The sequence below is a fragment of the Anarhichas minor genome, unplaced genomic scaffold, assembly GCF_050575085.1.
Source record: "Anarhichas minor isolate MPS153535 unplaced genomic scaffold, ASM5057508v1 ptg000016l, whole genome shotgun sequence".
NCBI lineage: Eukaryota > Metazoa > Chordata > Actinopteri > Perciformes > Anarhichadidae > Anarhichas > Anarhichas minor.
In genome coordinates, this window is record NW_027466462.1 from 1,845,001 (window position 1) to 1,859,727 (window position 14,727).

General features: G+C 43.9%; 1 protein-coding gene across 1 annotated transcript in view; it reads left to right on the forward strand.

Annotated features, from left to right (window-relative positions):
• LOC142950766 (diacylglycerol kinase delta) overlaps positions 1–14,727 on the forward strand; it is a 49,921-nt gene that overhangs the window by 18,009 nt on the left and 17,185 nt on the right. Inside the window, exon 4 of the mRNA XM_076092374.1 lies at positions 14,464–14,574. Coding sequence (XP_075948489.1) covers positions 14,464–14,574 — 111 coding nt within the window. The remainder of the gene's footprint in view (positions 1–14,463; positions 14,575–14,727) is intronic.

Genomic DNA, 14,727 nt, shown 5'->3' on the forward strand with positions numbered 1-14,727 from the left:
ATCATTTCTCTGTTCCTGTTTTTGTCACTTGTTTGCCTTCTCTTTCGTTTATTCTTTCTAGCTTTTCTTATTTCGCTCTCTTCCCTTCTCCTCTTTTCTTTCTTTCTTTCACATCGTCCTCTCTTCATCCTTCATCTTTTATTTCCGTGGTCACTGCAGACGTCTGTCAGTGTGAGTGTACAGACATGCTGTGCAGCAATCTGTTGCCTGTCAGATTAACGGGCAACACACACAAACCTGCTTTCAGAGGAGTACGCAGGGATGCTTATACTTTTAAGTATGAACAACGTTGGCTCAAACACGCACACACACACACACACACACACACACACACACACACACACACACACACACATATGCATACACCCACCTGTTATGCAAGTGGAATCCTGTTGTTTCCACCATCTGCATGTTAGACTTTTTCACTTTACATGTTTTCTCTCTTCATGGTCAACTCCGTCTCTTCTTCTTCTTCTTCTTCTTCTTCTTCTTCTCTCGTCCTTCAGCGATAGCAGCATTGGTGTTTCACAAGAAAACAATCATTTTCAAAAAAATTAATAATAAAAAGCTAATTGCCAGTTAATCGTTTCAGCCCTGGGACCTCTGTTGTACTTCATACCTTCATTTTCACACTTGAATGCAAAGAAAATCGATTTGTTTCAACACGAGTTTAATCATTTTAAGTCTGTGTTTTTCAATTTCCATGATGTGACCATGAGGAGCTGATGAAACTGAAACCATTCTAGTTAACCTACAGCGGGGCCCCACCCACACAAACGCACAATAACCCGCCTACGTATAAGAAAGCACTCTCGTACTGTAATCCTCAGCTTCCTACACGCCGCCGAACGGCACCCAGTTAAAGGAGGAAGTCGGGCATGAAATACTCATGAAGGATATCGCGGTCGTACTCGCAAACACTTGAATCAGGAGAGGCCTTTCCACCCCTCACAGTCACTGTTGTTGACTTCACCCTTTATGAAAATACTCCAAACCAGAAGAATTTCTCTCGCGGCCACAAGAATTCTCACAGTGCACACACACGTATATCAAAAACAGGCACGCTTTGTCTCCATTTTTAGAGCCTCCTCAGGGGATACGGAGTCTAAATTTAGGAGGTCATTTTGTTAAACAAATATGAGCGTCAGCGTAGCTGGAAGATTGTCAAAACACGCCGGGCCGCGTGTGTTTATGTGTCTGGATTTATCTTCTGGAGGTTATTTTAACTTTGCGTGTTTTATACAAACGCCAAAAAAAACAAAAACCGACGGATGAGTAATGGATTGAGAGAAGAAGGGAAGAGAAGGTGAGGTTAGAGCGAAGAGGAGAAGGAGTGTAGGAGGAGAGGAGTTCGGTTTCATTAGCTTGAGAGAAACACACACACAGAGTTTTGCATGAACACACATGTATTGAGCAATAGTGCAAGCTGCTCTGCTTGTGCAAGTCGCCACAGTGCCGTGTTTCAACACTTTTCAGCATTTTCAAACCCTTGTTTACCAGCTTGGCCCAAGTTCATTATTTCATACCTCTAATGTCGTGCATGCTGAAGCTTTCAGATTACTTGGAAGTTTGAGTCATTTGAGGTTGTTATCGGGTACCAAAAGAGGAAACATGAGCCTCCTGGTAACACCTAAGTTGAGTTATTTGCATGTTTTCTCACTGAGTTCAGAATCAGCTGCTTTTGTTCCCAGTGTGAGGGTTAGGGGTGAGTCCCACAGCTTAGAGCTGCGTTTAGCCACTGATTAAAGGAACAGTTCACCCAGTAGCAATGTAAACTGTATATAGGACTCACCTCCCGAGGCTCTCTACTGTCCCACATAAAGCTTCCTATGCGGTTGCGTTAAGGGGAGCAGGACGCCTGGAAAAATGAAAGCACATCAGTGCAAACAGACTTTGACAGAAGATGGCAATAAAGGTTGTAAAAATAAAATCCTGATCCAAGCGTGCACGTTTAGTCGCTCGTGGTTTGAATTAACGGCCTGCATACGGTACGATTCCAAGTGCATGTGTGAGTAAACGTGCACACTCGTCCACAGTGAATTCCTTTACGATAGGATAATCTGGAAATGCTTTGTGTAGTTTATTGAAGATGTATAAAAGACACTTGATGTCTCTTTAGCGTGGCGGGCTTCATGTCTTCGTTAGCTAGCACCTGAAGACATATTTCGTTCTCCCACCGCCTGTTCTCAATAGAAGACAACTCGATATAACTCTTAATTTAGCTAGTTTGAGCAGCAGCAGCGGTTCGTCACGCCCGCTCTGCATCTCCTGGCTTTAAAATGTGTCCCCGTTGAGTTTAACAGCAAAGCCCTTCTCTAGGTCAAGCCGTTTAGACCACCAGACTGTGCAGGATGAATTTCTGCGGGCAAGTCACCGCAGTGAGAAAGCAGATTATTAAAGTCTAGACACGCGGCGGTCTGCTCCATCCGTCACATTACAAAACCTGCCGATAACGGAGGGGGAGCGGGGTCACCTCAACTCAGTTCGTCTCCTTTTCTATTTGACGTATAGTCTACCCTCCTTTAAGTGTGACACAGAGTCATAGCACCCATCCAATGACTGATGAAGATGTACCAGTGTCGTATAATGTTGATAATGCCAGTGGTAAGACGCACAGTTCCTTCCTTTTAAAGTTTTATCAAATGTTTTATCACATGTGGTTAACCCTCTGAACCCCAAGCGTTTTATTTTGTTGCTGCCGTCACATTTCTCTCTGTGTGGCCTTGATTTTATAATACAATATAAAAGTCCTGCACCTGTATGGAAACAGAAGTAGGGAGAACTCAAACATGTCTTCTGTGCAGAATAACAGTTACGATGCCGTAAATCGTAAAAAGAGGAAAAAACAAAGTCGCATACGATACGAAGTCTTTGATGATTTATTTTACAAAAATTGGAAAACACTGTAATCCGTATATCCAACATGTTTTCAATGTCGGAAAAATAATTTTGAGGCTCCACGTGCTATACATATTGGACTATTTCCATTTTTACAACCTCAACTTCCAGCCTCTCCTCTCCTCTGCTCTGTGTTCAGCAGCCTTCGGCTCAGTCGAAGTTTAACAACATTTTAGTCACATGACTGTTGGTCTCAGCTGAATCAATCGTGGCTTCTTAGTTGTGCTAAAGAGCTCAGAATTTAATGTTTTTTTCAGAATCTGATCAGAGCAAACGCTTCATTTGTGGCAAGATTTCAAATGAGACGTGTAGAACAAAATGTTTTTGATGAAATATCGAAATTTGAAGCTTAGTTTTGGCTGTTTTCTTTCTGACGGAGGTGTTCGTCACACACGATGTGTTCAAGCAGAAAATGAAAATCTGACGGTCATGATTCTTCTTTTACAGCTGCTGGTTGTGATAAACTGTAGTTTTGGTGATTGTTTATAGAAAACACGCTTTTCAATCCCGCTGGCGGGTTTTGTTTATACCACAACGTATTGTTAGCGTTACCGCTGCTGTTTACTAAGCTAACGTTAGATTAAACGTTTTCAATATACATTTAATTTAAGAGCATTTAGTTGCAACTACGTAGAAGTAGAAATGTATTGTTTCCTCTTTGGAACAGTAGCTTTAATTTCAAGTTAAAACGCGACGGACCGATGACCGATCTGTGGAGCTCAAGACTGTGTGTACCAAGTTTCAGGGCCATTCGTGACATATTCAACAGGATATTTCACTCTGCGAGTCGGTATTACAGCGAGACGCATCGTTCCTACGAGTTTAAATCAAATGCACAAACAAAACAAATGAACAAAAACGACAGACGGCCTCATAGTCCAAGGAAGCAGAAAAGACAGATGAAAGGATTACAGAGGTATAAGAAAGCAGAGATGGCACAAAGAGGAAAAAAATATTGACAGAGGGTTGAATGACGACAGTATAGAGTTAAAAGATGCATCAAAATCGACTTGAGGACGGGAGGAAAAGAGGGTTAAAAGAGAGCTGGAGGATGAGGAAAGAAGAAGTCACGGTGGGAAAAAAGAGGAGGAGGAGGAGGAGGTAAAGATCTGGGTAGTAAACAGCTTGGATGGAGGAGGACCGGGCGGAGGGATCAGATGGGAGAGTTATTGATCGGAAGCAAAGAATGAGAGTTAATGAGGGAGAGAGAGAGATGGAAAGAAAAAAGAGATTGCAATGGGGAAAAAAGAGAGGAATAAAATCTATTTTTTATCAGCTTTAACTCCCCCGTACTTTACATAAACACACTCTGACTTGTCCTTTGGCCTGTAAGGTGACACCCTTATATTTGTTGCTTTACACCCACTTCTTTATCTGTACCTCAGATATAAATTAGAGATTAATACCTTAAACATGGTTCATGTCCTGACAAGACACATTGGCACACACACACACACACACACACACACACACACACACACACGTCAGCTATCTGATTTCCAGGCTTCCAGTCAAAAATCTTGAAACTCGAGCAGGAAGAATCGAGACGTGATAACGAACTATGATTGAGTAAGCTGAGCCTCGGAGGCTGCAGTCTGTTGTCCCGGTGTTTGATACTAAACCGTAAACCGTCATTGTCACCAGGTGTCGACAAATAGCAGCAACATGACGGCGTTCGTATCGGCTTTCATCAGTTAGGATTCATGGAAGGTTGTTCTGTACTGGCAGTGAAGTTCATTGATGTTACTTTATATCTGGTTTAAAGTCTTCTAACGAACTTTAATTTTGTGTTGATTGTGGCGGCCCCTGTGGACAAACGCGGTAGTGTTTTACGAGCACCGGAGTCCCTTTTAGAAAACCTCTCATTTTACTGCAGCAGGCGTCTGACAGTCTGCTCCAGTCAGTCCTGGTTCTGGTTCTCCAGGGCCTCCCATCCATTTAGCGGGCCCAGCAATACAGGCTGGATCTCCAGAGAGAGTGACACATAGAAATAGATCTTCTCTCTGATGGTCTCGTTGTCTTATGTAGGTCATGTCGAGGATCAGTGTTAAATTGAGACCGTTTCATAACCAGTTAAAGGTTCCTCACTGTTTTAAACAACCATTTAATTTGTATCTTTCGTGATGATAAATAAGAAAGAGAAAATTATCATTTATTTGTCTCTGTTTCTTTTTTAATCATCCATTTGCTCTCTAATAGTAAATCAATTTAGTAAATCGTTTCTGGCCATAACTCAAGAATTGATGTGCTAATTGTGAATGATATTTTGGACAGACATGGAAGTAAACTGCAACATGATGGAGACATACAACCACGAAAACACGACTCAGAAAACACTACTGAGTATAGCAACATGTAAAACCTGTCATCTTTATATGCTTCCTACAGGGGAACATGTGACGGTAGCTTCTACCTTCAAACACACAACAAGCAGACAGTCTTAAAACGATGTGAGTGAAGTCCTTGAGGTGGTGCTGGTGGTTACGGCGGTTAATAAATGTGGTTATGTGCTTGTCATTTTAGGGTGGAAATCCCAGATGAGTGTGGAGCCATAGCAGGGTTTTCAATTTAAATAAATATAACTGTGAGTGGTGTTTGCAGGAGCGCAGCAGGATTCAGTTTACCGCAGCAATTACGTGTTTCTGAACGACACCGGAGGGGAATGAGTGGAGAGAGCAGGAAAAGCCCCCACAGGTCCACAGGCTGTGGAAATCACTGTCGAGAGAGAGAGAGAGAGAGAGAGAGAGAGACACACACACAAATATATACTTTTATTTTGATGGCTTTTAAATCCATGTAAAGGTCTCGTCTGGATCATAGCTGCATGTACATCGTCCTCAGAGACGTTGATAAAGACACACACACACACACACACACACACACACACACACACACGGGCATCCACCACATCTGACGTGTGTGAGAGCTGGCAGACAAGATTAAACAGAACGGTGTGATCATCAGGGATAATCACCAGCCACAACACACACACACACACACACACACATTTCATCTTCCCTTATCTCCTCCCTTCTTCACTCTCTCCCTTTTCCGTCCCCACCTGCATTACATGACATCCCTTCCTTTTTCTCCCACTCCTTTTCCTCTCCTCCCTTCTCTTTCCTTTATTTTCCTCTCCTCTCCCCTCCTCTTAACGCCTTCCCTCTCTTCTCCGTATTTTTCCACCCTTATCACCACTCTCTCTCTCCTCCATTTCAAACATAAAAGCTTTATTTAAACGAACAACGCTTGATTAACGTCACACATCACCAGCAGCGGGGTCAGCATGCTAATCACACCAACACATTACAGAGAACCTTCCACCTCTTTCACCATCTATCTCTGCCTGCCTGAGAGTTATCTGCTCAGTCGACTGTGTGTGTGTGTGTGTGTGTGTGTGTGTGTGTGTGTGTGTGTGCGTGTGTGTGTGAGAGAGTGAGGATTTACAGCATCAGAGCCAGATTTGGTCCGTATGCTCCAAGGCAACCCCCCCCCCCCCCCCTACCAGCAGCAGCAGATTATGTGTCCATCACTGCACAAAACTCACAGACAGAAGCCAAAGACTGGACAATATTTCCAAAACACATTAGCATACAAACATGAAATGTGGAAAACGTTGTGTGTCGGAGATGGAAAGTTTGTGTGTGTGTGTGTCGTGTCTCTACCTATCTGTCCATCTAAAGTACGACAGTGTCATTATATCCTCTCTGGCTCTTTTTTGCGCATATCACTAGTGTGTGTGTGTGTGTGTGTGTGTGTGTGTGTGTGTGTGTGTGTGTGTGTGTGTGTGTGTGTGTGTGTGTGTGTGTGTGTGTGTGTGTGTGTGTGTGTGTGTGTGTGTGTGTGTGTGTGTGTGTGTGTGTGTGTGTGTGCGCGTGCGTGCGCGCCTATTAATAAATGAGACAGGATGTGGTCGCCATGGTGCAAGGTCCTCCCACGCCTTGTTCTGACTCTGTGTGTGTGTGTGTGTGTGGTCAGACAGCGTGTTTATGCATGACAGATGATGCAAGACATTTCTATTTCTAACGATTCGTCTTGCCGTGTTTCTCACCGTTTCTTGCCGAGTTTAATAGAATTTCTTGAAAAAAAAGTTGTGAAGGACATAAGGGTGTCACACACACACACGCACACACACACACACACACACAAAGCCTGGTTCACTACCTGTTCCAGGTGAAAAGATTTTTTTATAATTGTGTGTGTGTGTGTGTGTGTGTGTGTGTGTGTGTCCATTTCCAAGCTTGAAGGTTGATTCGAAAGTCAGGCTGTTACCATGGCAACCCCGCATGCCTTTGTGTTACCAAGTTTGAAATGTCGACAAGCAAAAAAAAAAAAAAAAAAAAACAGAGACAAGATGTGTAATTAAGGGTCAGCTGTTATTTGCAAAATGGTAACTCTTGTTTGTTTCAGTCACCTTCGAGCACCAGATGTGTGTTTTTTTTTTTTTTTGAGGTGACGTCTGCTTGCGTCTCGGTCAAGAAGCAGCACACAAAACACACTCGCAGGTGTGTGTGTGTGTGTGTGTGTGTGTGTGTGTGTGTGTGTGTGTGTGTGTGTGTCTGTGCTGCTGGAATAGCTCTGGATGTCTCGTGTGCTAAGCCCCGCCCGTGCGGTGCTGCAAAGTGTTAAAAACAAATGCTTCTGGCCCATAAACCCCCGACAGAAACATGAGCTTTTTATGTTTTGTGTGTGTGTGTGTGTGTGTGTGTGTGTGTGTGTGTGTGTGTGTGTGTGTGTTTCTATTTATAGACTGACACACACACACACAGCTGGCAGGCTGAGAGGAGTTAAACCCATGACTGCACCACTCCTTCCTCCTCTTCTTCCTCACTCCCTTTCATGTTCCATCTTTCTTCCCTCTCCGTCCTCCATCCCTCATCTCACTCCTGACTCTCTTGTTTCCGTCCGTGTGCACCCAGTCACCTTGCCTCTTCTCTTTTTTTTTTTGTTCTTCCTTCCCAGCCCCCGTCTCTCGCTCAGTCTGCCATCTGCTGGAGAAACCCAGTAACTGCAAAGTGCTTCACAGCTTCGTTTAGCATTCCTGCGACGTCCGGTCCGGAGGACAGCTTGGCCCTCGTGATCACAAGAACACGGGCGCGTTTGAAAGGTCGGGGGGGTGTTCGGTGTCTGCGTCCGTTTTTTAATTAGTTCTGGCAAAGACGCACCTGAGACACGTGTCTCTGTGTCGCTTCCTGTAACTCATGAATAAACAGCTGCTGTTGATTGTTGAGGGGAAAACTGCTCTTTAAATGCAATTTCTCACAAACCAAATTGTCCCTTAAACATATTTTAAAAATGCAGATTTACTGGATTATATTTGTCGTGTTAATTGTGTTTCAGCATTTAATTTTTTCCACTGCGGAATGATTACCGTCAATGAAGCATCAGTAGTGTTGAACGTTATGGTAAGCGCTATTATACATCCCAAATACGCTTCACTTACAAACCGTTTAGTTCCCGTCGTAATAGAGGAAGTTGCTCACTCATGAATGAACAACTTGTCCATTGTTTGGAAAAAGTAGAAGCTTAAAATGTATCGTTTCAAAATTCAGAAACCCGGATGCTTCTGTCCTGAATATGAGAAATAGTTCGAGAGACTTTTATTTTGAAAGACAAGTAGTTTAAGAAGACTCTCTTCGAGGATGTTTCTGTCCGTCTGCTCTTTCTGCAGTTCATCTTGGAAGCACAACTAAATAATTTCACTTAAAAATTTAATTTCTAGCTCCCTTTGCTGCAGAAAAACAATCGGTAATCCCAGTGGCTCCCTAATTATGGTCTCAGAAACGGCTTCACTCGTGTTTAATCTGAACATGTTCCGCTTTGTCCGCTGCAGAGAGGCAAACTAAATGTGTAAATGAATAAGTGCTCCATCACTGGGGGAGCAGCACGGACCTTTGGTGGCCTGAATGTTTCTGCTCAGCAGGACGGGTGACTAGAGAATAACGTCTTCACCGTCATGAGAGTCATTTCACCTCCTTAGCTTTGCTACGGGACTCATTAAAGTCGCTAATGAATCCCTTTTGACCTGACGCTGATTTGATTTCAACCCACCAAGAGATTTGGAAGGAGAGGAAAATGGGGGTGGGGGGGTTTCAAAAACAAAAAAAACAGCTCTTGGAGAAGAAAAGAAAAAATACTGAAGGCAGATGAAGGAGAAAGAGAGTTGGTGTCAGTGAGTGAGTCTGCAGGGAACAGCATGTTTCTGCTCATTAAAGACAGAATGATATGCCGACTGGCAGAAAACACACACACACACACTGTAATTTGCTTCGACAGACGAGACACTGATCTGACACTGAAAGCCGTTTGATGAAGTCGTGTAGGCAGCAGACACACACACACACACACACACACACACACACACACACACACAGGTTAGTGGGATCACAATGATGCGTCCTGTTTTAACCTCTCCATGATGTGACTGTAGTTGTGTGTGTATTACAACTTGTTTCGTGCTCTAAATTAGCATTCAAGCAAGAACAGACATTATCGTGTGTGTGTGTGTGTGTGTGTGTGTGTGTGTGTGTGTGTGTGTGTGTGTGTGTGTGTGTGTGTGTGTGTGTGTGTGTGTGTGTGTGTGTGTGTGTGTGTGTGTGTGTGTGTGTGTGTGTGTGCCTACCTGTCATTGCCGATCAGACAGGTTCTTCCAGTTCTATTTATAGCTTCAAGGAAATAGACTTGTTCTCACATGAACACACAGACACGCCACTCCTCTCAGGTGTGTGTGTTACTGAGGAGAGTGTATTTTGCATGCTCCGGCCTTATCTCCAGTATGTGTGTGTGTGAGAGAGAGACAGAAACACACACAGACACTCCCACAAAAGAGGCGTGCTCTGCAGCACACCTGAGGGGGCGTGGCTACCTGACAGGGGAAGTTTGAGAGGGAGGAAGTGTGATCCCAGGAGCTGCTGCTGTGGAAGGAGAGTCACCGCCGAGTCGTGGAGCGACAAAGAGACGGTTAAATGGAAATGCTGTGTAGAAACAGCAGAAACCGGTAGAAGTCATATTTGAGAAGAAGAAGAGGAAGATGGGAGGAGGACGATCTGAATAGCAACAAAAACAAAGGGTAAAAAGTAGAGAGCAACTTCCTCTCTGGCGTTGCCCTCTTAAGAGTCGCCGGTCTAAAGGCCCGGACTGTGAGGTGTCCCGATGCTGGGCTTCTGTCGGCCCAGCGGCTGCTGCCTGGCGCCCCTGTTGTTCGGCTACGAGGGAGGAGGGCAGGACGACGAGGACCAGCTGGAGCCCAGTCACGTCGAGAAGTTGCAGGAGAGTCGCCTGGTGGTAGAGGTCAGTGTGTGAGGGACGCAAAGTGGAACCCCAAAGACCCCCGAGACTCAAAGAGGACAGCTTGGATTGATGATTGATGATACTGACTGTGTTTTAGAGGTCATGTTGTCTGGTTGATTGTGGTTTAATTCTGACTTTTAGGGAAGCAGTGATTTTTGTGTTGGTTCAAAGTCAGTTTTGAACTGGAAAATTCTGTATTTTTGGCATTTTATTTGCTGCTGGAGGATGAAATCCTGTTGGAAGAGTACACACTTTTTAAAAGAACAAAAATGTTCTCCTACCCCGTCTACAACAGTCATCCACAAACCCTGTGTTCCTACGAAAGACATTAATCTTCACAGATGTGAGTCATTTAAGAAAAAACAAAAGGCCCAGTAATTTCCTTCCCTGTTTGTTGGCAAACATCACAGACAACACATTTCTACTTTGTGGCTCATTTATGAGCTTTGGAAGGTGCGACTATAAGAGATTCAGAGCAATATTATAGAAACATTCAACTTTTATCTACGTAAACAGCTTGTTCCACATCCCTCTGTGTATGCACACTTGCAATTTTGGCATGTGCTCACCTTTTTAAACTCATTTCACCTCACAGAAAGGAATGAAATGATCCCTTTTCATCCTGATTAAAAAGCATCCAGCAAAGATGGAAGCCTTGCTGAATGTCGATCCCAAGAGTAAGCGTAAAGATATTTACTCATGCAGTCTTTCCTTTTAAAGTAGCAGCAGAAGTGGGTCATTTCAAACGGCTTCATTACTTTCTACCTTATCAGTGGCAGCTTGCTGTTCATTACACCGAATCACGTCCGGATGGCAAAGCACCATAACGGTGTCCAGGTCGCTCCGCCGTCGAGGAAACACAAAGAAATCCAGAGTATTTGTTGATCGGCCGTGCAGGACAGCGTATGTGATTTGGCGGGACGGGACGGGACGGGACGTGGGGGTGGGGGGCAGACAGGTGCACTCGTGTGTGTTTTATTTGTGTGTGTGTGCGCGCTCGGTTGTTAAACGTAGCGGACTCGAAAAAGAAAAGGGTTGAATCAGTCAGATTTGTGTGTGTGGGTGCACTTCAGAGCTCTGTTTGACTGCGTCTGTGCATTTTGCAGATGAATAATTTTGTGTGTTAAAGCGCTCCTGTGTGCAAATCCACTTCACAGCTCTTCTGTGTGTGTGTGTGTGCGTGCATCAGGTCTACTGGGGCTGATTGTTGTGATGTAATTAGTCCTGCTCTAATGAATACACTGATCCGTCTGACAACATCTCTCAGCAGGAGAGGAAGAGGAGGGTGTGAGCTACAGTATGACCGCGAGCTGGTGCAGAACCTGACCTTTTGCGTACACTATGTGTTGTGTTTATGCAGGCATATGTACAGTATATGCGTTTTTGTTTTTTTCGCTCTGCTGATATGCGTCTCTGCAGTAGCTAATCCGAAGGAAGCCTCCGTCTTATTCAATCAGGCAACTTTGGTTAAAAGCAAATTATTAGGAACAGAAATGGCCCAGAGGAGGTGTTGTACGATACTCCAGATTTCAGTGTTGTTCACCAGATGCAAACTAAATTGACCCTCCTAGACAATATTTGATATTTTCACAGGAATGTGAGCTTGCTCAGCCAGATGTTGGGGGTTAGCGAAGTTTCACACCGACATTGCAAAATCCTGAGTTGGGTCTAACTTACAGTACTGTACGTCCTTCAGCTTATATCAGCGGTTGCTATGTCATTACCCGCTTTTGTCAAACAAAACCACTCTGATTAGCTTCTTGACTGACGGCTCGTGTGGGTGTTCCTTTGGCAACCACGGATAAGCCCGGTTGGTGTTGCACCTCGCCGTTATATCTCAGTTAAGATATCTTCATTCAAAAGGGACCTTTACACCTTTCTTGTTTGTGTGTTTTCTTATTTTTTCCTCCTCAAGGCATCGCCTCGTTCTTTTGTTTCATTCTCTTTCACGTCGACTTTCCAGAGTCCCATTTTTTGTTGTTGTGATTTCTGCATTGCACCTTCTTCCTTTGCTCCTCGCCGTTGTTTCTGTTCCCTATCTCCTCTCCCTAATGATCCGTACCATCGGGCCATCTATCACGGTTTCCACCATCAGTCCTTCCCTTCCTCTTCCTGTGTCTTTCTCTGCAGCAGTGTGACAATATGATAGTTGTTTCTCTCTCCCTCGGGGTACAAAAACACATTTATTGTAAGACAGAAACATGCACAGCGGGAGCACAAGGAGCTGTGTAGTGTCATTACAAGCTGGGATATCACATGGACACTGGCACGCAGGGATGCTAGTTACTGTTGGATAAAATGCTCAATTAGCCAGCTAGCTAACAGCTGTTGAAGATACAGTAATGTACGAGATGCTAGCCACGCAGCTAACAGACAAGATAATGTACAAGAAACAAAAACTAAGCACCATACAAACACATTCACATTAGCCACTGTGCTAGCTAGCAACTAGCTAATGTGGCTAAGGTGCTAGCAATAGGGCTGCGTATTTATCTATTTGATATCTTAATACAATGCTTGGGTTCCAGCTTGAGAGCAAATCAATACGTTCTAACACATTACAGTAGTTTGGGGGAATATAAACATGTTTTTGGTATCATTGAATCAATAAATAAATAGATGAATTGCTGGTCTCGCATTATGAAAGTTTCATGATTTAGTCAACAAAACTACACATTGAACACATTTTCTGACACTTCTTAGTCCTCTGGTGTTGAGATTAGCAACAAACTAGTGCTCAACACACTCTGGTCCATTTAGTTTGTTAGATTTGGCGAAACCCAGCGATGCTTTGAACTTTTTTTTTAGTAGAGTAACTTTAATGCAACGCGCCAACTAAGGCCTCCTTTACCCTTTTCATTTCAAGTGTCACATCTGGATAAAACCCAGATGTGAATGAAGCATGATGTCGTTATGACGTTGTGTGTTTTGATTTGTCTCACGCACACTTTTACTTTCTTTTTTCCTTTCATAAATTCACACACTTTTCTATTGTCCATGCTGTCAGCTTGTAGCTTTCTCTGGTTGATCGCGTTAGATAAACAACATACTGTGTTTTGAGTCTTTTGTCATTGCCTGTGCTGTCTTTGTTTATTTATTATTATGGTGCAATTTTAGCAGTCTTGCTCCTGATTTGGGGATAACAAAATCAATATCCGTCCCTCCATCTCTCCCCGCGCTCCTTTTAGCACTCCGTCGTCACTTCATTCTACGGTCGCAAAAACTCTGTTCACACGTCACTAACAGTCTCACCCTTGTGCTCCTTAACACTTTCGATGTTTATGACAAAACAACCAAGAAAACGGTTAAATTACTTAGATTTTCTTGTCATTTCTCAGGATTATGTTTTTTCGCAACCGCACACCAAGGAGCTAAAGCAAATAAAAGGAACTGATAATGTCACTACTCAAACATTTCCAGTTAATCCACTCCAGCTTTATCGTGATGTATGTGTGAAAACCCCCCCCTAGAGAGATGACGTCGACATTTCTGCAGTGAAAGTATGCGAGCGGTTTCTGTCAATTGATATAAATGAAAGTTGCTGCTGCGACTCGTGCAGGAATGTTGATAAACGGCGGCGGTACGAAGGGAGCCATCAGTGACGTGATCAGAGCTTTAAGAGTGCATCTGGTGTGCGTGATATTCTCTGGGTATCCTCTTGTTGGAGAGATGAGGATCTCCATGGTGACACCACCCCCTCCTCCCCGATGTCCTATCTCAGAATTGATTACCCATGGTGCATTCTGTCCTCTCTGGGCATGTACTCATAAATAGAAAGAGAGAGAAATAACGAGTGCGTGATGAGCCGAGAGAAACATGAAATCATTGCGTTATGGCCGTGTTAATAATTCTCATGCATGACTGCACCTCCTACCTGCTGCATCACTCCATCACTGTTGCTCCTATAATCGACGTCACCTCCTGGTTTTTGGGGAGGGGGTTTATGTATTAACTACATGTAGACTTTCCCACATCTGATCATGAATATCAGGAAGGTGGAAGGTGTTTGAAAGGGCACAACAAACAATGCAGGAATAGTCCTTTAAGTAAACGTTCCCCATCTTAACAGATTCAGTCAACACCTCTCAAAACAAACAAGGCATCTTAGTGACACTATCCAAACTGATCTCCTTCTGCTCTACGCCTGAACTCCGTGAAGAACGGCTGTCACTTGAGGTGCTCAGAAGGATCTGGATGCTCTAACATCTGTTTTCCTTCTCTCTCTCTCTCTCCCTCCCCCACTCTTTTATGTTCTCTCGCTCCGTCTCGCCACAGAAAAGCGTGAAGGAGGGAATCCTGTTAAAGCAGACCAGCTCCTTCCAGAGATGGAAGAGGAGGTACTTCAAACTCAGAGGGAGGACCCTCTACTACGCCAAAGACTGCAAGGTCGGCAATGTCTCTGAGCTGCTACACATCCATCATTTCTTACCCAATTACTTGGACTTCAGAGGAAGTTTTTGAGAATAATTTCACATCTACACGTCTGTTCAGAAAATGTGTATTGCCGTCTATAGATAAATGTTTTTCTAACACGCTTGT